At 41.3% G+C, this 23,969-nt stretch overlaps 1 protein-coding gene and 1 non-coding gene across 2 annotated transcripts; one reads left to right on the forward strand and one right to left on the reverse strand.

Annotated features, from left to right (window-relative positions):
* Positions 1-19: 19 nt before the first annotated feature.
* Positions 20-17,632, forward strand: EMC3 (ER membrane protein complex subunit 3). Its single transcript, XM_081527921.1, has 8 exons — positions 20-340; positions 4,937-4,994; positions 5,331-5,424; positions 6,855-6,959; positions 7,678-7,759; positions 9,757-9,836; positions 10,626-10,708; positions 14,311-17,632. Exons 1-8 carry the CDS (start codon positions 186-188, stop codon positions 14,437-14,439), a joined length of 786 nt encoding a protein of 261 aa, XP_081384047.1. The 5' UTR covers positions 20-185; the 3' UTR covers positions 14,440-17,632.
* On the reverse strand, positions 896-1,000 carry LOC145522141 (small nucleolar RNA U13). The gene has a single exon (XR_014065951.1). It is a non-coding gene; the product is annotated as a small nucleolar RNA U13 (small nucleolar RNA).
* Positions 17,633-23,969: the final 6,337 nt, after the last annotated feature.

Genomic DNA, 23,969 nt, shown 5'->3' on the forward strand with positions numbered 1-23,969 from the left:
CGCGCCGGAAGTGGGCGGCCCGGCGGCCCGGTTTGGGGGCAGGACTCAAGGGACAACGCGGCTGTAGGGTCCCGGGCTCGCCTGGCTGAGGGGCGTGAGAAGGCCCAGAGGCGGCCTCAACTAGGACCCGGTGCCCCGAAGGAAAGAACCTCGGTTACACTCGGCCGGGAGCCTACTCTCTGAAGATGGCAGGGCCGGAGCTGTTGCTTGACTCCAACATCCGCCTCTGGGTGGTCCTGCCTATCGTTATCATCACCTTCTTCGTGGGCATGATCCGCCACTACGTGTCCATCCTGCTGCAAAGCGACAAGAAGCTCACCCAGGAACAAGTCTCCGACAGGTCAGCGCCCTCCCCTCTCCGGCAATCTCACTCTCTTATGACCTTGGGCAAGAAAGTACAGGGGTCATGTCAGCTTGCCCGGCTTCATCAGGCCCCCACTAGCTGAGTTTCCTTGGCTGAGTTACCCCTGTGTTTCACTTGTTCATCTGCGAAATGGAGATGATAACAGGACATGCCTCACAGAGCAGGAGTGGGGACTAAATTTTAGATGATGTCTGTAAAACATTCCTCTAGATACCGTATGAGTTTCCATGAGCCTGAATGATCACAAATGGGACATTTGGTTTCATAAGTTAAGGTTTTGCTGCCTCAGAGGTTACTAAAATTTTTTTAAAATGTGTTAAACCAAAATTGAGAAATATATAAATGAAAAAACATTAGACCATATTTGGGAATAGAATGTATGTAAAAAGGGACTCTCAAGCGTGTAGAATATAGTTACTTTTTGGAAAGGAAAAACAAACAGATCTTTAAGAATGTGAAACTCCAGTTTGAAAAATACTGACTTTGAAAACTAGAGTTTTATTTTAAGAAAAAAAAATTTTTTTTTTTTCACGTCAGACGGGTAATGTGCCGGTGTCGTAACAAGGTTTGCAGGGAGGCACATGTCATGCACCAGCGTGAACACCCAATCATCACACTCATGAACTACAAAAGGATCGAGAAAATGTTTTTCACTTGCAAATTACGACTGCAGACGATAAGCTTTACCTTTATCACCAGTTGTTGTGTTGTTGTGCTTAGTCTAGCAGGGACTTATTTTTAGATACTAATGGAAATTAAAAATGCAAAATTCAAAAATTCTTGTAGAATTTGCAGACCTTAAGAGAAACTGAGGATTTAAAATATATAGGATAATTTAAGTTGGCCTTATTTCAAGGTTTAAATGCCTCTCATGATTCTTAACCCCACTTATGCAAAATTGCTCAGCAGTATAAAGAGAGATCTATCTGAATTTCTGTTCAGCCTGTGGAAGTCCTGAATTCTCTATAGTGAACAAGGTTTTCTTGACAACTTACCACGTGCCCTGCACTGTGCTGTATGCTAGGGGGTGCAAAATATGACAAGACCCTACTCTCAGGGAGTTTTAGTCCAAGTGATAAAACATGCAACGGGAAAATAGGAAATACTATTATTTTAGTGCTCAGGGTACGCTAAGTACAGTGGTAATCACCTTAAGTGACATATGTGAAGAATTGAGCTTAAAATCCTTTAATATTTGCTTTTTGCTCTTTAAAAAACTGTGGTAAAATACATATAAATTTTCTGCTTTCTTTTTTTTTAAATTTAATTTTATTTATTTTGGCTGTGCTGAGTCTTCATTATTGCACAGGCTTTTCTCTAGTTGCAGTGAACAGGAGCTACTCTACTTGGGGTCCACAGGCCTCTCATTGCGGTAGCCTCTCTCGTTGCAGAAGACTGGCTCTAAGTGTGTGGGCCCAGTAGTTGTGGCACACAGGTTTAGTTGCTCTGCAGCATGTGGGATTTTCCCTAACCAGACTGAACCCGTGTCTCCTGCATTGGCAGGCAGGTTCTTTACCACTGAGACACCAGGGAAGCCCCACTTTGACTGTTTTTAAGTATACAATTCAGTGCCATTAGGTACATTCACCTTGTTGTGCAACTGCCACCACCATACACTGCCACAATATTTTCCTGACCCCTAACATAAACTCTGAGCCTATTAAATAATAATTCATTTCCTTCTCTCCCAACTCCTGAGACCCACCATTCTACTTTATCTCTAGGTACTTCATATAAGTGAAATCATACAGTATTTGTCTTTTTGGGTCTGGCTCATTTCATTTTGTATAATGTATTCATGGTTTGTCCATGTCGTTGCAAGTGAATGGATTTCCTTCTTTTTCATGGCTGAATTAATATTCCGGTGTGTGTGTCTATACATATATCATGTTGTCTTTATCCTTTCAGGATTTTAAAAAAATTATTATTTATTTGGGGTTGTGCTGGGTTTTCTTTGCTGTGTGCAGACTTTCTCTGTGTGCAGAGAGTGAAGGCTGCTGTCCAGTTGTGGTGCATGGGCTTCTCCTTGCTCGGGCTTCTCTTGTTGCAGGGCACAGGCTCCAGGGCATTCAGGCTTCAGGAGTTGCAGCACTTGGGCTCTAGAGCTCATGGGCTTCAGTAGTTGTGGTGCACAGGCTTAGTTCCCCATGGCACGTGGAATCTTCCTGGACCAGGGGTCGAACACATGTCCCCTGCATTGGCAGGCAGATTCTTAACTGCTGGACCACTAGGGAAGTCCTCGGGGCTGTTTCTATATCTGAGCTATTGTGACTAATACTGCAGTGAACACAGGGTTGCATATATATATATACAAGTATGTATATGTAATGTGATTCTATTTTTATTTTTTTGAAGAACCTCCATATTGTTTTTCATAAAGGTTGTACCAATTTACAGTCCCACCAACAGGAGTTCCCTTTCCTCCCCCCTTTTGCTTTTAAGATAAAGATTAAAATACAGTGGAACCCTTAAAAAGAAAGGAATTGTGTCACATGGTTACAACACAGATGAACCTTAAGAACATGAGGCTAAACAAAACAGACCAGATACAAAAAGGTAATATCTATATGATTCCACTTACATGAAGTATCTAAAATAGTGAAATTCACAGCAACATAAAGGAGAATGGCAGTTACTAGGGGCTGGGAGATGGGGAATGGGGACATTATTGTGCAATGAGAATAGAGTTGCAGGTTTGCAGGATGAAAAAGTTCCGGAGATCTGTTTCACAACAGCGTGAATATGCTTAACACTACTGAACTGTGCACTTAAATGTGGTAAATTTTATGTTAATGTTTTTCACCACAATTTTTTAAAAGTACCACTGAGACTCACTTACATCGTCTAGCTCTTGCCAACCTCTCAAGCCTTATCTCACCATGTTTCTTTCTGTAGTCCTCTTTCTTCCAGCCCTATGGTGTTTTCCCTGGTCCTCAGAAACAGCAGTGCTTACTCCTGCCTCAGGGCTTTTGCCCATGCTCCAACTCTTTGCCAAGGTTGTCTCTACTAGTCTTTAAGATTTCAGCTTCATCATACCCCTTCAGGAAAGCTTTCTCCAAGACCTTGACTTCTTAGACTCAGTCACATCCCCCTGTTAACACACTCAGATTATCTGTCTCTCTTTCCTGGTATATAACAGATGGATTTGACATTTATTCCTGTGGTTATTTGATTACTGTTTTTCTCCCCTACTAGACTTTAACCTTCTTGAGATACCTACCTTTTTTTTTTTTTTTTTCTTGGCTGCAGCATGCAGGATCCCTGACTAGGGATCCAGCCCATGCCTCCTGCAGTAGAAGAGCAAATTCTTAACCACCAGACCTCCAGGGAAGTCCAAGATACTTGCTTTTTGATCGCTGTTATTCATGTCACATAACATGGCACCCAGAAGCTCGAGAAGTATTTGTTCAATGAGAATAAGCCTGTTATTATGTACAATATGAATGGAAGCGTAGGAAATTGAAAGGACTCACCCAGGATCACATAGTTAACAAGTGGCAGAGCCAATATTCGAACCCATCTGTGCAAATGCAGAGCTTAAATTTTTACTTATTATTCTAGACCCAGTGCTACTTAAACTGTCCGTGGTAAAGGACCAGTTTTGGTTTTTTAATTTTCAGTCTGTCACGGGCTGGTGCTTTGGTAAAAATTTTTTGACCACATATTTGGATGTTTGGACAATGTCAGATTACTATAAAAGTTTCTAAACCTTTAGTCTCAGTGTTCTCACCTCACCACAGACCGACATTGTGACACAGGCCACATTATGAATAGCTTTAGTCTAGCTCCCAGGGAATGGAACATATCACCTCTCAACTCTTTAGGCTTGTGTCTACCGTCTTTTGTTTTGTTTTGTTTCACTTTTCAAGAAGGATTTCCATTAAGGAGGTTTTTTCCTCCCCTCTTAATGACTTTTGAAAACCTAGAAAAATTAGCATTTTGATCTCTTCTGTTTGATGTTTGTTCTCACACTGCCCACTTGGTACACTTTGTTATCTGTAAGGATCAACTGTGTTCACATATCACCAGATAATTTCATTTATTAATTCAGTAAGTATTTACTGAGAGCTTATTAACATCTGCACCCTGAGTAGAATTTGTATTTGTTGTCTGTCAGGTAACAACCCTGTCAAGCCCTGTAATCCTTTCTCTGGTTTTTTGTTTGTGTTTTTTTTAAACTTCCTTCTTTTATCCTCACCCTTCCTCCCTTCTGCCCCCAGGTCCTTTGAGTAGCATCCAACTGCTACTCTTTTTACTCGAGAAAAGTTCTTTCTTAGCTCATTATAAAGTAAGAAAAAGTGTAATGTCCCAAATGTGCCTTCCTCAGAAATCTTTGTTCAGAAAGAGTCACTTCTGAAAACCTCTTGTGGAAAGTTGAGTGTTGGGTTAAATATGTCCTGTTGGTTGTAAGGACACTTGTATTTTGAAAAGTTTCCGCACAGAGCTATTGCCAAATAGGCCTTCTCTTGTGTTTAAATAGGTTTTCTACTTTATTCTCTCATTTTCTTCTAGAGTTTCACTTTTAAAAATCTCATTGTCTTGGTTTGGTTTTTTTTTTTTTTCCCCCTTCAGTCAAGTCCTAATTCGAAGCAGAGTCCTCAGGGAAAATGGAAAATACATTCCCAAACAGGTACTCATTTATCTTTTATTACAAGCTCCACGATTCACTGTTGAGGACAGTAGATATCTGAATGTTTTATAAGGGGACTCTTCGGGGAAAGCTGAAGGCAGGCAAGTCAGTAATTAAGCTGTGGCCTAGTGGTGTTTGCTGTCATTGTGACTTGCTCTTCTTGGGAAATCGTTTTCAAATGTGACTCAGCTAAAATGTCAGGTCGGCTGCCAAGTAGGCTGCCAGCTCCGAGTGTAATAGCATATTCCAAGGGCCTTCTGACTAAACCTCGGGGGAATAATTTGACAATGTTCTATGTCACAGTTTTAAGACTTAAAAAGTTCTTTTTTCTACTAGTCTTTCCTGACACGAAAATATTACTTCAACAACCCAGAGGATGGATTTTTCAAAAAAACTAAAAGGAAGGTTGTGCCACCTTCTCCTATGACTGGTATGTTTATTCCCCTCTCTCATATTTAAGGAAGATTTTAAACATGATAGGGGGATGAGCAGGGAGGATGTCCTTTTATTTGACATTTAAATGGTATAAGACAGTAATCTGAGGGAACTTAGGGATCATCGGATACTGGGATCTACAAAAGGGGGCATTCTCTTTTTCAGATAAATCTTATACATTGGGAACTCCAATGTATAAAGTGGATTAAAAGCAAGAGCTCTCGGCTAAGGGGGCAGTGAGTAGGGCCACTGTCCCTAGGCCTCTCCCCTTTGCTGTTCCTCAGGACCTAGGGCTCTGAGGGGCACGGCTGGAAAGCATTCCAGTCCCAGGTCCCATGCAGTACAATCCTGTTGCTGGCAGATGACTCCCAGATTCTGCCTAAATGCTTCCCTCGGTGATTCATTTCTTTGTCAGACATGATTGCTTGCTCTCCCCCTATAGTTTTTCCTCTAACAGATTTCTTACTTCCTCTGATCCCAGTCATGTGAAAAATACAACATCTTTAAAGTAAAACAAAAATAACATATTATTTGGTTTTACTTATCCATTTATTTCAGTACCTATTTCTTTAGGTTAGATAACCAGTATCATAAACCCAGACAGAAGGTACTGGAATTGATTTCAATAATAAGTCTTTTAGCAAACCTACAAGAAACAAAAGACCAATAAGTATATGGAAAGATACTTGACATGACTAAAATCAGTGGAATGCAAATTAAAACACGGTGTCCCTTTTAACCCATTAAATTAGAAAAGATTGAAAAGCTTGACCAAAGCTGCTACTGTCAAGGTCATGGAAAGTGAAGTCCTCTTACTGTTGCTGAAAGTCAGTTTTAAATGGTCAAATCCCTTGGCCCAGAAATTCTTCTAAGAGTTTCTCTCACAGAAACACTTACACAACTTTGCAGATTTATGTACAAGGAAGTTGTTGGCAACATTTTTTTTTTTTTTTTTTTGCCAATAAACAATCTATAGGTCTAACCCCAGAAGTGATGAGTGTGACCACAGTGGACGCCTATGCAGACATTAAAAATAATGAGCCATATTACACCGATATGGAAACATAAAATGTCACAATATGTTAATTCTTTAAATTAAGAAGCAGAGTAGTAAGCATAGTATCCCTTCATGTATCTATATACAGAAAGAAACTATTGTGTGTATATACATATATACATGTATAGCTACATATGCATGTTTATATTGACATATAAAGATAGAAGAATATACAACAGTTAAAAGTGTTTAGACAGTAGGCAGAGGAACTGTCCACATTCTATGTTTCTTTGTTGTCTGAACTTTGTACAATGAACTTGTATTACTTATACTAATTTTATCAAGTAAATTAAAAAGTTACAGAAAACAAGGAGTAAATCCCTACCAACAATGGTAACAGCTATTGGTTGCTTGTTTTTCTGTTTTAGACCCCACCATGCTCACAGACATGATGAAAGGCAATGTCACCAATGTCCTGCCTATGATTCTTATTGGTGGATGGATCAACATGACGTTTTCAGGTTTTGTCACAAGTAAGATACAGACTCAGAAGACTTCGGGTTTACTTCATCTTTGATCCTTTCCCGACCCTACTCAGAAATCCAGGCGCTGCTGACATACTACTGTCCCGGGTCCTATGTTCTCGAGGGGAAACGGACAACAGTCCTTGAACAAAAAAATTTATGATGCTCTGATTTCATGGCTCTTATCCCAAAGCGTTCATACATTCATGGCATGGATGCTTTTTTCACTAAGGGACTCAAACGAGTGGCTTACTAATTTGTGTCCAAAACTAGTTTGGTGTCCTAGTGAGTAGGAGGAAGGGAAGCCTGTTTCTTTCTTGACTTCATTTTTGAGGTGTTGGGGTCAGTTGTTTGTCGATTTGTTTGTGAGCTGCTTTGATTTAAATGAACTTGGTGTCTCGATAATGTAGTTCTTTGTGCGTATGTATTCCACTTTGGGTTTAACAGACTAGTGCTGGTTTCTTTTCCAGATTTTAGGGCACAGTTCAGTTTGAGCCCCTACTTCTTAAGCACTAGAGAATCTAATGTTGTTCAAAGAACTAAAATAGAGTGACTTTGAGTGTGAATTCTTCAGAAAGTGACATAAGTCTCTTTGTGGAAATAAGTTTCTAAACACTGTATGGTACAGAGTTCCCACCTCCTCAGGGAAATATGTGCATCACACTTATTAAACTGTTCTACAGAGGAAGCTGGGCGTGATTCTGAACTTTTTCTTTCTTTTCTGCAGCCAAGGTCCCGTTTCCACTGACCCTCCGTTTTAAGCCTATGCTACAGCAAGGAATTGAACTACTTACATTAGATGCCTCCTGGTAAGGACTTTCTTCTATTGAGTAAAAACACCAACCAAAAGCTAAAACGGGGATCTCTTAAGCAGCAGGATTTTCAGTTTGCCTGCTTCACTGTAATAGGTTTTTGGAGTTTTCCTCATTGAAACTCCACTCAGAATGCCACAGATTATGGTAAGTTTTACATGAGTTTTCTTGCAAAAGGAGAGAATGTATAAAGCTCTTTCCCCTAGCTTCTTGGGTCTTAGGAGCTCAAAAAAGTAGATGTGTCCCCCCTAAAAAAGTTAAAGGCTGGAACTCTGGCCAAAGCAAACTTTTTAACAGTAAATGCCCTGGAGCTTTTGGAAGTGGATGTTGGTATTATTTGTTTCAAAATACATTACTTCCAATAACAATGTTAATCCTTTTCACTGGTACTAGTCACTGTGCTAGATACATTCCATATATTATTTTATTCTCATAGCAACCCTATGAAGTGGAGCCATTGAGATTTGACCACAAGTCTGTCCAAATCCAGCACTTGTGTCTTATTTACCATTCTGTTTTTTATATCAGAGTAATAAAACCCCAAATATAAAGCGCTCTTAGGACAGTGCTATAGCCTCTGGAACACAGTAGTGCTTCTTCATGTGGTCTCTCCAAGATTATTTTGTCTGTGGCTTCCCAGAGACTAGCATCTAATGGAAACCAGACAGGGACTTCCTTAGTGGTCCAGTGGTTAAGAGTCCACCTTCCAATGCAGGGGTCACGGGTTCAGTCCCTTGTCAGGGAACTAGGATCCCACGTGCGGCAGGACAACTAGGCCAGCACACCATAACTAGTGAAGCCTGCACACCACAACGAAGACCCAGCATAGCCAAAATAAAACTGAATAGACTAGGATAAAATAAAATAGCCAGACAATAGGAGGAGGAGAATGGGCAATGGGGGTCACCATTGCTGATCTGACTCACTCCCCAGTTAGAGCAGTCTGTGGTGGTTTGGGAGGGACAGGATAGACTGGGCGCTGGGAGAGTCTTGGCTGTGCACACTTCCCCCAGAGGAGAAAAGCTATACTCACTACAAGTAGCACAGCTGTTACACTTTGACCTTCTAGTCTCCTGTAGGCTAAACACGAACTTCACGGAGGGGAGAAAAGCTGTTTTATCTTTTCTCAGCACCTGGACAAGTATGTTTCTGACATGCTTGTGTGGACAAAGGAGCCTGGAACCACACTGAACTAGCTTACCAGTCTGAAAGATTATGTACAGATAAGTGTGACCCAAGTATTGGAATGAAATGTGGGTCCTTTCCCTCTGTATCATTTCTTACACTCGTTTTAGTTTTTCATTATATGCAAGCATATTAACTTCACTGAGGCAAGGCAGGAAACCTAACCTAAGGAGAGCTTGGGGATATAGTTCAAAACTTGAAATGGCTTTTCCAATCACTACAGTCTTCAATATGAAGCCTACTAACACTAGTGGTTTCTTTAGAGAATGGGATTCAGGACAGGAGGCCTCTTTCAATTTATATCTTACGTACTTCAGTATTATTTGCATTTATTATATATATCATTAACAAGTGTGTGTTGTTATCATGATTACAAATAATAAATGGTTTGAAAACCCACTATGTGGGCAGGATAATTAAAACAAAATTTGTATTCCCTGATTAAATGAAGCCCACCAGTTGTGATTTCAGTTCCTGCTACTGAATGCCAAAGGAGCCGTTATTCTCCATATATTACCTCATTTTACCCTCATGGCAACTGTCTGAAGTGAGTGGAAGAATCGAGGTTTGACAAGCCTCGAGCCAAGTCTGTCCGCAAGGCTCAGCTGTTTGCCTGCAGAGAGCTATAACTATTAATGTTTGTAACATGGCCTTCACAATGTGTATGTCTACTTTGGTTGTTCTCTGGATGACTATTGGCTGACCCCAGGTGGTTCCTTTACGGACTCTGAACAACTTTGGGTGGTAGAAATGTATGAACTAGTTTATTCTGAAATAACTACCTACACTGTTTCACTTTTGCTTCCTAGGGTGAGTTCTGCATCCTGGTATTTCCTCAACGTCTTTGGGCTTCGGAGCATCTACTCTCTGATTTTGGGCCAAGATAATGGTAAGAGGCAATTACTTCAATAGCTGAGTCCTTCATTCCAGGGCCAGAGTGATTATGTCGGCTGTGTTGTATTGAACAGAGTGAAATATGGTACTTCATTCCCTAAACTTATTCCTAAGTTTCTGAGGTATTCTGAAAGAGTCTTAAACATCCCAAGGTCAGACTGAAGGTCTGAATTCTCCTCATTAATCGCAGGGACAGTATTTAGTTACGCGGAGTCTGATACCCTCCTATGAGGGATCCAGCACCAGCAATGTAAGCCTGTAAATGTAAATCTGAAGCTGAGAGAAGGCCAGTTTGATCAGTTCGCCCATTGACTAGAGACCAGTACCAGTCCTGGCTCTCTTACTTAAATAGCTCAGACCCTGGGCAAGTTACTTAACCACACCAGTCCTCTGTTTGCCTACCTGTAAAAGAGGGACCTTAATAACTGACTTCTGGGTTTGCTGTGAGGAGTAGATAAGGTGGATACCTGGAGCACGTAGTCAAGTACCTGGCATATTGGTGTTGCTCAGTAACTCAAAGGTATTGCTCATGTTATTTAAATTTGAAATAAAGTTTAGAGCTTCCTTTAGTTAATCTTCTTTCTCCTGCTGTTATCACGTCCATTTTTTGCAAGAGGTAAAGTGACTTTCACAAAGTGTGTGACAAGGCCAGTTGGTGAACTGTCCCATGGTTCTCTAACCCACTGCCAAGCATCTGTAAGTGCTGTGTGAGAACCATTCTTCCCTGAGGCTCCCGGGTGCTTGCTGTGCCCTGGCACTGACTGGGGTGTGTCTTACACTGCAGCTGCTGACCAGTCACGAATGATGCAGGAGCAGATGACTGGAGCCGCCATGGCCATGCCCGCAGACACCAACAAAGCTTTTAAGGTACACTCACTTCTCTTCCCAGCTTCACTGAAGCTCAAAGGTGTTACCAGAGTTACTTTTAAAGATGAATTCCCTGAAGTGAGTGTGGTATATATATATATGGTTCCATCATTTTAAGTTTAGCGAAAATGTATTTGCATTTACATGTCTCTTATTCCAGAGACAGAATCATCTGATAAGTTAGTTAGAGATTCTTGGTACTTTCAATGGTTTTTAAATGCTCACCCAATTTAATCCACAGTGTAAATGAAGTTATAAAAATAGCCCAATCAGAGATGCCAGGTAGACATTTGGAATATTTTGAACTTTTTTGGACCCGAATATAAATTTCATTCAGTAAAATCTAAATTGGGAATACCTTGGCAGTCTAGTGATTAGAACTCCACACTCTTTTAACTGCCAAGGGCCCAGGTTCAATCTCTGGTGGAGGAACTAAGATCCCACAGGCCATGTGGCTTCCCCCCCAAAAAAATCTAAATTATTTGAGCCTTTCATACAATGATTCTTGAATTTGTAAAATCCAATATAATTTTACACAGTAAAATCTCACTAATTTTTCATGATGAAAACCAGAAATAGAGAGGAATTTGCTCATCTTGATGAAAGATACTTATGAAAGACCCACAGTTAACATACTTATACTGGAAGCTTTGCCCCTAAGGATAGGAACAAGACAAAAGATGTCCACTATGACCACTTCTATTCAACATTATTCTAGATGTTCTAGCCAGGGCAGTTAGGCGAGAAAAAGAAACAAAAAGCATCTAGATTAGAAAGGAAGAAGTAGGGACTTCCCTGGTGGTCCAGTGGTTAAGAATCTGCCTTCCAATGCAGGGGACTCGGGTTGGATCCCTGGTTAGGGAGCTAGAATCCCACATACCACAGGGCAGCTAAGCCCAGATGCTGCAACTAGAGAGGCCCATGAATCACCGTGAAGACACAGTGCAGCCAAAATTTTAAAAAAAAATACAGTTTTAGAAGTAAAACTCTTTGTTTGCAAGTAATGTGGTCTTTTATATAGAATATCCTAAAAGGAATCCACAAAAAAGCTATTACATGTAATACATTCAGCAAGGTTTTCAGAAATCAATCATAGTTCTACACACTGGTAATAAAGAATCTGAAAAATAGAAATTAAGAAAATCATTCCATTTATAATAGTATCAAAAAGGATAAGAATAAATTTAACAAAACAGCAAGACTTGTACCATGAAAACTGCAAAATATTGCTGAAAGAAACTAAAGAAGCCCTAAATAAATGCAAATATATCCATGTACATATTATCTTGACTTACTGTTATCAAGATGGCAGTACTCCTTGATCTACTGATCTACAGACTCAAAATCCCACCAGCTTTTCTTGCGCAGATTGGCAGTCTGATCCAGAAGATAATATGGAAGTGAAAGGGCTTTGGAATAGGTGAAACAATGTTGAATAAGAACAGAATTGGAAGACTCAAGACTTTCTGATCTGAAAACTTTCTGAGCTATAGTAATCAAGACTGTGTGGGACTGCCGTATGGACAGACATGCACATCAATGGACTAGAACTGATGTTCCATTCAATAGGGACTTTCCTGATGGTCCAGTGGTTAACACTGTGTGCTTCCAGTGGAGGAGGCACAGGTTCAATCCCTGACCAGGGAACTAAGATCCCACATGCTGTGCAGTGCAGCCAATAAATTAAAAAAAAAAAAAAATTTTTTAAAGAATTGAGAGTTCAGAAATAAACTCATACATGTAGATCAAATGATTTTTGAGAAAGGTGCCAAAATGATTCAGTGAGAGAAAGAATAGTTTTGCTGTTTATTGTGTACAGCGTTTCTGTTTCAGGGGATGAAAAATTTAGAAATAGTTAGTGGTGATGGTTGCACAACATTGTGAACCTAAAAAATGCCACTAAATTGTATACTTAACAGTAGTTAAAATGGCAAATTTTGTGTCATATGTATATTAATATTTACCACAATGAAAAATATTTTGAATAAAAGTTTTTAAATGGGTCAAAGACCTAAATACAAGAGTTAAAACTAGAAAGCTTATAAAAGAAAACAGGTGTAAATGTTTGTGACCTTAGATTAGGCAATGATTTCTTAGATATGACCTCAAAAGTGTAAGCAACAAAAGGAAAAATAGATAAGTGGAACTTTGTCAAAATGAAAATTTCTGTGCTTCAAAAGACACTATTAACAAAGTAGAAAGCCATCCCATAGAATCGGAGAAAGTGTCTGCAAATCATATATCTGGTAAGGGTCCAGGATTCAGAATAAAGAACTCTTAGAACTCAACAATAAAAAGATGATCCAGTAAAAAGTTGGCAAAGGATATGAATACTCATCTCTCCAAAGAAGACGCACAGATACCCAATAAGCTAAGCACATGAAAAGATGCCCAACATCATTAGTCATTGGCGGTTTTTGCAAATCAAAACTTTGGTGCGATACCACTTCACACTCACTTGTATGGTTATAATAAAAAAGATGGACAATAACGAGTATTGACAAGGATGTAGAGACATTGGAACCCTTGTACGTGCTGGTGCTTGGGCAGCTGCTTTGGAACGCAGTTCTTACCCTTTCCTCAAAAAATTAAACACACTTAGCATATGACCCAGCAATTCTACTCTCAGCTAAACACTCAAGAGAACTGAAAACATACTTTCACACAAAAACTGAGTACAGGAATGTTCAGAATACTACTGATAATAGTCAAAACTAGAAACAATCCAAATGTTCATTGTCTGATGAACAGATAATGCAATGTCTAGACAATGGAATGTATGCAGTGGAATATTAGCCATAAAAAAGAATGAAGTGCTGAATCATGCCACAACAGAGAGGAACCTTAAAAACATGGTATGAGAATGGAACTATAACCAATATCCTGTAGTAAATCATAATGGAAAAGGATGAAAAAAAACTAAATGTATACGTATAACTGAATCACTTTGCAGTATGGCAGAAACCAAGACAACATTGTAGATCAAGTATACTTCAACAAAATAAATTTTTTTAAAAAATGTTAAGTGAAAGAAACCAGTGACAAAAGGCCACATACTGCATCCAGAAAAGATGACAAGATTCAGAAAATGAAGTAGTAGTTGCCAAGGGTTGGGGGAGGGGATAATGGGAGTGTCTGCTGTTTGATATAGAATATGTTTGCCATGACAGTAGTGTTGGAACTACATAGTAGTGATGGTTGCACATCTTTAGGAATATACTAAAAGACACTGAATTGCACACATTGAAGGGATGGATTGTGTAAATTATTATTTTTAAAAACCCATACCTGTGAGCTAACATTTATATTGCACATTAAGTTTTGTAGAGCATTTTTTAGAGACCTACTAATTAAAGGCAAAAATAATCAGCATTAGTAGAATACTTGAGAAGTGTAATTAGTTGCCAGCTCCAGGGACCTGAACAGATGGTTTCTTTCTTAGCCTAGTCTCCTGTCTGTAACTTAGGGGCAGGGGTGGGTGAGGGGACAGCAGCACTTCCCTCATAGGACTGAGTGAGTGTCCCGCTCCAGGCCTGAGCACATCAGCACTGCTCCTGTAACAGCCCTTCTCTCCCTGCCCCCATATTTCTCTTCCTTTGCAGACAGAGTGGGAAGCCCTGGAACTAACGGATCACCAGTGGGCACTGGATGACGTCGAAGAGGAGCTCATGGCCAAAGACCTCCATTTTGAAGGCATGTTCAAAAAGGAATTACAGACCTCTATTTTTTGAAGACCAAGCAGGGGTTAGCTGTGTCTGGAACTTGGAGTAGCGCTTAACCTTATAACTTTCATTTGAGCTGGAGCCTCTTGGAATGAAAAGGGGGGTGCGTGAGCTGGCGGGGGTGCAGCAAGGATTGTTCTTGTCTGAGGCGGGCTCCCCTTCATATTTGAACTCAGAGGAAACATGAGAAGTGTATGCTGGGTGACTTGCCCAGAAACAGCTATTTTTTAAATATTTTAAATGTTCCTTCTGGTGACTTTAGTAATAAAAGTAAGAGAAAGGGGGGACACTCAAGCTAGTGATAATATTAAAAAACAGCAAAAATTCAGTCTCTGGAAAAAGCATTGTCAATTAAACCTAATTATTACATGCAGTCATTCTGACATTTAAACCTCAGTAAACTCCTGTTTTCTTGGAATCCAAACACCCTGCATTTCACCTTTAATTTTTTGTTAGTATTTGTATAACTTCCCTTTCACAAATAATACATTTTCATTGTTGAAAATTTAGGACCAATGGATAAACAAAATGACACTCTCTGTGTTGTTCATTTTGCACCTGCAAATGACATGAGAAGCAAATGTGTCAAAACCTTACTCAAGCTCTTTTTCAGAGTAAATACCCAGGGCCAGGACAGACTTAGCAAACTTTCTCTCTGTCTTAATACTATCAAGTAAATTGGTGACCCTGAGACACTGCCAGATTCTCAAATGCCTTTGGGATCCTCAAAGACTTCAGTGGTTAAGTAATGTGAGGTCTTGATCTGGAATTCATACTATATTAAATCCATTGTTAAATCAGCAGACCTGTACTATACATGGCTACTCCACTGAACCAAAGACCTCATGTCCAAGTTATTCTGGTTGAGAGAGAGCTTACATATGGTTGTAAGAAGGGAGAGAGGGTGATTGCTGGCAGACACAGAGGTAAGGGTTGCCCAGGAATAATTCTGTCTGGATTAACTGTCCCAGGGAGGTAGCAGAGGGTCTTATTGGTACCAAGAGGTGAATGTAATCTACATGTTGAACATTGTAATCAAGAACAAACAACTCGACTGTACAAATTAAATCATCCTGTTTTCTTGTCTTTGCCTGTAAAAACATTACCTCTGTGGGTCACTCACAGCCTTCTGGCAACGTTACGAGTATCTATTGTGGACCAGTGCTGGAGAGTCTAAAATGGAAAAGATGGGACTCTTGTCCTCAGGAACTCATAAGAGAGACACATGAGAAATTGCTGGTTCTTAATCATTCGTTGGGTCACAATACCTCTTTGAGAATCTGATGGAAGCTCTGATCCTGCCCTCCAGAGTAACAAATGGGCACAGACCTCTAGGGTAACCCCAGGAGCACTGATAGACCCTTTAAAGCCTATTCATAGTGACGCATAGAGTTGTTAAAATATTAAAGCAGCAAAGATTCCCAGGGGAGATAACCTTTGATCTGGGTCTTGAAAGAGTTCTGCAGTGTAGAAAGGCATCCCAAGCAGAGGGAAGAGAACCAGCCAAGGTCCACAGATGAAAATGTCTACAATTCACTGCTTGCTGACGAAGTGAGGAGTGGTATGGTATATACAGAAAGGTCCAAATCAGGCAGGAATGGAGACAGTACAGGGACTGAGTGTAGGACCCTCTTTCCTACAGCATGTCCTCGGTCTGCCTCTTGACCCACACAGTCTGTCCTTTTCCCTGTAGTGAAGTTGGGTGGGTAAAATGTGTGAGACTGTTCTCACCCATCATGGTGGTAAATGTGTATGTCCTTGGCACCAGCAAGTCAAAGGGAAAAGCCAAGTTTGTCTTGGCAGGCTGTTCTCAGAACCAGCACACAAGTTCAGGGAGCACTGCTTATTATGTCTGCTTCTTGGAGTTTAATTTGGATCAGACTGCTAGGTGAGCATTCCACCTTTACCATCAACCTGGACTTAGCACCCGAAACCATTTAGGGCAGCCTGAAATGTCCACTTACTGATAATGGTGGTATGAAAGGCACCTTACATGGAAGACTAAAGATTGACAGTCAGTGGCAAAACACAACTCAGAAAAACAATGATGACTTAGATTGGAGGACAGCAGGTAAATCTGTTCTTAGAGGCAAAAGCCAGTGTGGTTCCCTTGTATGGTCTGTGGAACCTGATGGGCATGGGTATATGTGGGAGACATGGGGGATTATTGTGTAAGGAATATTGCAGTGGCAACTGACAGAAACAGAACTCAATCTGGCTTAAGCAGTTTTCTTTTTTTTCTTAATGAATGTAAATTGGTTCAATAACTAAAATGCCCAGTGGTCAGTTACTTCAGTGTAGCTGGAGCCGGGGACTCAAATGATATCATGCAGACTTGGTTGCTTTCTCAAGTCTGCTTTTTTCTATTCTCAGGCAGTTTGTCTTCTCATGGAGACACCAGCTTCGTAACCACAGTGAAAAGCCCCCTGGGAATTCCCTGGTGGTCCAGTGGCTAAGACTCTACGCTCCCAATGCAGGGGGGCCCAGTTTCAGTCCCTGGTCAGGTCAGGGAACTAGATCCCACATGCCACAGTACACGCCTCAACTAAAGATCCCGTGTGCTGCAAGTAAGACCCAATGCAGCCAAATAAAAAAATACACAAAAAATACATGATGCGATGAGGCAGAGGCAAGGCCAGATGGCAGAGAGCTTCTAAGTCACCCCTCAGACACGTACTCGATCCTGATGTTACTTCAGGAACCTTTGGGAGGGACTGGTAGGAAGGGATTTGCTGCTGGGGTGGAGTTGAGGCTGTCAAGATGATTAGCCCCCCTTGCCCTGCCTCAGTGTATGGCTGTGCATAAGGCACGTCCCCTCTCTGGGCCTTAGTCTCCCCACGGTGACCTCACCACCCTGTCACTCTCTGCTTCTACCCCATCCATTCCTTTCCCAGCCCAGATCTGCAGCCACTGTGGAAAACAGTCTGGCAGTTCCTCTAAAGCTCAAAGAAAGTTTCCATATGATCCAGCAATTCCACTCCTAGATAGATAGCCCAAGAGAAATGAGAACATGTATGTCCACACAAAAACTTGTACACAAACACAGTAGCATTATTCATAACCGCCACAAAGTGGAAACAACCCAAATAGCCATCAACCGAATGTATAATTGTGTATATAACTGAATCACTGTACTTCACACCTGAAACTAATACCACATTGTAAATCAACCGTACTTCAATAATAAAAGATAATGATAAAATGTTTTGTACTTGTGATAGTTACACAACCTTGTGACTATAATAAAAACCACTGAATAGAACACCTTAAATAGGTGAATTACATCCTATTAAGTGACGGTAAGCCCTTGGCTGTTGACATCAAGATTTCTCAAGGTCATGGCTACAAGGGGCTCTTGGAGACTATCCAGGATGTATGAGGAGGGCATGGAGGAGACATCTGTGAATGCTGGGTGCAGAGGGGTGTCAGGGGCCTGCCAGCATGTCCCTGAGCCTCTCCTGTGCTTTAACATCAGCCCTGGCAGCCCTCCTCCTGACCCTGTGCTCACCCTGGTCCCACCATCCCCATCTCCCGAGCTCTGTAGGAGCCTGGGAAGGTCAGCAGGCTTCAGAAACCCGAGTTCTATATCTGTGTACTAGACCCAAAACGCTTACTAGACCCAAAACACGTACTAGACACAAAACGGGCTAGTACTCAATACGTAAAAGGTTTTATTTCTACAACCAGCTCACCAATTGCACAGCCAGCCCTGTGCAATCTTTTCCTTTCTTCCATTTCTTTGTCAATTTCTTTTTTGTTTTAAACTTTCTACTATGAAAAATTTCAACCATATGCAAGAGCAGAGAGGATAGTATAAGGACATACCCATCTCCCTTCACTGATAATGAATAATAATCAATATTTTGTCAATCTTTCATGTATCTTCCAAACCCATTTTTTTTTTCCTGGAGTGTTTCAACAGTAAATGTCAGATACGATACCATCTCACACAAAATATTTTAGTAAGTAGCTCTAACAGATGAGGAAATGATAAAACATAACCCATAATACCATTATTCACCGAGTCCAAACAGGTTTATTGTTTAGTCCATGCTAAGGCCCAATCAATGTTCAAATTACCCAGTTATCTTCCAACACCTTTGCGTCCTTGCTTTGTCTGGATGAGGATCCCAACAAGGACCCCGCACATGGCATTTGACTGCTATGACTCAAGTCTCTTTTATAACATTTTCCCTTCCCCCTGCTTTTTTCAAGCTGTTAATTTGTTGAAGAAACTACATATTTGTTATAGAAGTCTGTAAGCCCTTTTAAAGTATTCTTACCTGCAATGGGAGACCAAATCTTTTGATTGTTTTTTGCTTTAGGGAAAGATTATGGGGAATGAATTAGTGACAGATGTATAGACAATTACGTAAATAAAAACCCAAGCCACACTTACCCCAGGAAAAGCAGAACATCTAGCAGAGGAATTATAATCATAGCACACTCCTGATTCAGCTTGGATAATTTGTTTCGCGGTTGGACTGTTGTAAATGCAGATTGATGATATAAACAAAAGCAGCACAGGAAAATGTGGAAGGCAATATAAGAGCTAAATCTTCACATTCCTTTGTAGTAGTAAAGAGGTAAAACCTAAAGCTGAAAAAAAAAATTAGCAATATAAGTCTGACAATGAGAAAATACATATAAAAACCAAAGAAATAATCAGAACTACCAGAAAGAGTTGAAAAGAATTGGGAGTGAGTGGGAATAAAATAAAGGGCAGTTGATTTTTACAGTGTGTACTGGATCATCAGACTTATTAATAAAATATATATATATATTTATTTAAATAGGGTTCATTTAGCTGGTATCCATGGAGGCTAAAATCTGAGAAAGAATGAATGATGATTCCAGGAACCCTTGAGGCTCAATGTGGGAGTGTGACTGTTCCTGCCCTCAGAGCTAAGACAGTGGCTGAGAACAGACAAAGTCTGCCAGATGGCACCATCTCCCCCAGCCCCACTCCCAAGCTGCCTTTTGTTTCTCTGCTCTTTCCTACCATAGTGACTCGCCAGAACAGAAATGCCAGCCAAGTGTCCTGTCCAAGCAGGAGATTTCATCATGGCTGTCACTCACCTTTCCCTTTTCATTCTCTCTCCCCTTCCCTGGGAGCTTTCAAGGTACTCTGGGGTAGGAGCTCTCAAAAATTCCCAAAGCTGGTGGTTGGTTCTCCGTTCACCGGAGATCCCAGTCGGAGGCCTATTTTTGATTTTAGTATATGTGCTGCCAAAGTGAGCACTGGAGGCCTATTTTCAGATTCAAACTCCTAGCACAGTAAGTGCCACTGGGAAAGCCTGGGGTTTTCATCTCCTCTCTCTGCGATTCTTCCAGAGGGGCAAGATAGTGTCATCACTCTTGAGATCACTGGCTCTTGCGGTTTGGCTTTTTATCTGCTGTGTGACCTTGGACAAATTACATAACCTCCCTGAGCCTGAGCTTGCTGGCTGTAAAATGGAAAGCATAATCATATATCAAGTTGTTGGCAGAGAACAAACTCGTGGACACAGTGGGGGAAGGAGAAGCTGGGACAAATTGAGAGGGTAGCATGGAAACACATGTATTGCCATATATAAAATAAATCGCCAGTGGGAACTTGCTGTGTGACTCAGGGAGCTCAAACCGGTGCTCTGTGACAACCTAGAGGGGTGGGAAAGGGTGGGAGGGAGGTTCAAGAGAGAGGGGACATATGTAAGCCTATGACTGATTCATGTTGATATATGACAGAAACCAACACAATAGTATAAAGCAATTGTCCTCCAATTAAAAATACATAAAATAATAATAATATAGGGTTATGGGGACTTCCCTAGTGGTCCAGGGTTAAGAATTTACCTGCCAATGCAGGGGACACAGGTTTGATCCCTGATGTGGGAAGATTCCACACGCTGCAAGGCAACAGAGCCTGTGTGCCACAGCTACTGAGCCCACGTGCTGCAACTGCTGAAGCTCATGCACCCTGGAGCCTGTGCTCTGCAACAAAAGAAGGCGTTGCACTGAGCAGCCTGTGCGTCACAACTCGAGAGTAGCCCCCACTCACTGCAACTAGAATAAGACTGTGCAGCAACAAAGACCCAGCACAGCCAGAAATAAACACATATTTTTTACAAAACCTAACTGGAAGAACAAATAATATATAGGGTTGTTGTCAGAACTTAGAAAGAATAATGCATTGAAGGTGTGTAGCACAGCTCCTGGCAGACGAAGAGCTTGATAAAAAAAGCTACTGACCATACCCTGTATGCTATGCTTGGAATCATCCCCCACCCATCCTTGCTGTCCCAGACTCTCCAGGATGAGGCTAGGAGCTCCTTTTAGAGCCAGAATACTCTCCACCTATAACTGGCACCCCATGCTCCCCACTTAACATTCACCTCCACCCCTAGCCAGTCTCCTCTTTCCTTTGGATCAGCTTTCATCATGGGTTCTGGCCAAAGGGATCATAATCTCCTTGCTTTTGTCTGGAATCTCAAAGCCCCTACCAATCCACAATTTGGAAACACAATGGGATTGGGGCTCCAGAGAGGCAGCCGGGGAGCAGCAGCCTGATGATTCAGAGGGAATTGGGGGTTTGGGCGCCGTCAAGCCAGTGAGACTCTGCAGGGGCATGAATTGGGGTCCAAGCACACAAACCCTGCCCTCCTTGGAGGAAACTGAGGAAAGGAACCAAGGCAGCCCCGAACCTGCTGAGGGAATCTTGACATTTCCAAAGGAGATTCATCAGTGAGTTTTCCCAGAAGGCACTGAAAGGAGAGACCTGGATCCCACAGCTTCCATAATGGGCCCCTAGAACTGCCCTCCCACCAAGACTGCCCACAGGGGAAAAGACAGAGGTCTCTCAAAGGAAATTAGGGTACTGTCAGAAGAGAGATCTTGGACAATGCCAAAAAATGCCAACTATCTGTTATATGTAGAATCAGGATCTAGATAATTTCCCACAACATCAGAACAACTGGCTAGATCTAACAAGATAAGATAAACAACAAACAAATGTAGAATCCTCTAGTGAGGATCAAGACATTAACTGGGGATTTCCCTGGTGGTCCAGTGGTTAAGACTCTGCACTTCTACTGGGCACAGGTTCCATCCCCGGGCGGGGAGAAAAGACCCCACATGCCATGGGATATGTCCAAGAGAAGAAAAATGAAACCAACTGCACACAATGAGAAGGGGAAGACTTGGTCAATATTGAGAATAAAGTGATGCAGCTGCCAGAAACATTACTTCAGCATATTAATAGGTGGGGTCATATTAATAGAGGAGTAGACTCTAGGAAAGGGGAGGTGAACATTCAGCTTTATTCTCTCAGTTCCAAGAGTTATACTTTAAAGAGAATATTGTTGACCTGGTAAGAAGCAAACAGAGGAGAGATGTCACCATGGTGAGATCTCAGAACCCTGTCCTTCAAGGAAAGGCTAAGAGAACTGGAAGGGTTTGGCCTGGAATAAAATCCTAGAGAAATAACAGATGACTTTACAATCCTGAAGGGGTTCCCACAAGCAAAAATAGTAAAGCTGGTCAGATGACATGGTAAAATGGGAAAAGCCTGAACTCTTCCCCAGAGTCAGAAAAGCTAGATTCAGGCTCCACCATTTACCAGCTACTAGAGACTGACCACTCTCCACACTATAGCATGTCAGACACAACTAAGGACTGAGTATTGGTTTTCTGTGAGAGCTAAAGATAGGAAAACACTGGCAGAGATACTTCAGCTCAATCCTAGGAAGGATTTTTTTTCTTTCTTTTTAAAATGATATTAACATTCTTACCTCTGATTACAAAAGAAATATATGGTTGTATAAAACATTGGTAAATAGAAAAGCAAAATTAGATAAAAATTATATCAACCACTATCTGCATGAGTGCTCAGTCGCTCAGTCATGTCCTGGTAACCCAGTTGTCACAGTGGTGATGCAGGTTCAATTCCCAGGTTGGGAAGATCCTCCGGAGAAGGAAATGGCAACCCACTCCAGTATTCTTGCCTGGGAAATCCCATGGACAGAGGAGCCTGGCGGGCTACAGTCCATGGGGTCGCAATGAGTCGGACACGACTGAGCACACACACACAACATCGATCACTATTTACCTTCTAATGTTTAGGGATAGGATAGTTGATGGAATGATTGATGGATATTAACAAAAATGGGATCATGCAAATAATTATCTGAGAGAAATGAGAGTATCAGCATATAATATGTATATATTAATATGTAAGGATGCTCATTGCAGTATTGTTTCTAGGGAAAAAAAAAGCTGTTAATCACCTGATTACTCATCAGTAGGGGAATACTGGGACTGTCTGACAAACTAACAGAACTATGCAAAACCGTACAGCTAATTAAAAGAAAGGGCAGAGCTAGTATGTATTGCCTTCAACATATTTCCAACACATATCTGCTTAAAACAAAGCAAGGTTATGGAATAATATGCATAGTATGATCCCATTTAAAAAAAAATGCATGTGCATATATATTTTTATATGATGCAAAGAAAATAGTATGATGTTAACGGTGGGAACATCTGCAGGGGGCAGAGCTGGAGAGACCAAGGGTAAGACAGTGCTTGTATTCTTTGAACATTTCTATGTTGCTTGAATTGGGACAATTTCAGCATATGTTATAACTCAAATGACTGCAATTTAAATAAAGAAACAACAGTCTACTCTCGACATGTCTCCATGCCATTAAGGATCCCATATCATATTTAATGACCACAAGTATTCCCTGTGTGGATCTTCCTTAATGTGCTGAGCCTTATGGTGGCCATTTAATACAACAGGAACTGTCCAAAGAGGGACCTGGAGGATTCTGACAGAGCAGCCTGAAAATGTGCAGAGACAATGACCTACCCACGCCTCATGTAGCAAATTATCTGATAGGTACACCAATGCATGTGCACAAAGATGTCTGTACAGGAATGCCAGTGCCTTGTTATTCTTGCTAACAAATAGCTAGCAACAACCTACATGTCCGACTTCACAAAGTGGCTAAGTAAAAACGACAGGCTGATCATATGTTGCAATTCTCCATGCTGAATACAAGAAATGAGATGGATCTGTAGAAATGTACATGCTAAATATGCCAGGATATATTGGGAAGTGAAGGAGAAGGCGAGTTACAGAACAATATGTACAGTATGATCTCATTTCTATTTAAAATGTGTATGTGGTTGTGCCTTCAAATAGGATATACATCAAGCTGTAGGTAGGATTTACCTGTAGGTCCCTAGTATGTATGTATCCCTATAAGGATATAGATCTAGAGATACAAAGGGAGTGAGCTCCCCGTCCCAGGAGGTATGCAAACAGAGACTGACTGCCCCATTTTCAGGGATGTGCGGGAGTGACTTCCACATCCCTCCGAGGTGACCTCGCTTCCCTTCTTAGCCCTGAGAATCTCTCAGAGAGGGGAGGTTAGGACTGGGAGAAGAATCCACCCCTAAGGGGAAAGGGTTAAGCTGAGACAGCACTCCTGTGGGCGGGCTCCCCGATCGGCAGCGCCGGGCTCTGTTAGCCAAGTCTGAGCATCTCGGAGGATGCG

Source organism: Giraffa tippelskirchi, chromosome 9 (genome assembly GCF_054371585.1).
Source record: "Giraffa tippelskirchi isolate mGirTip1 chromosome 9, T2T-mGirTip1v1.2.pri, whole genome shotgun sequence".
Lineage (NCBI taxonomy): Eukaryota > Metazoa > Chordata > Mammalia > Artiodactyla > Giraffidae > Giraffa > Giraffa tippelskirchi.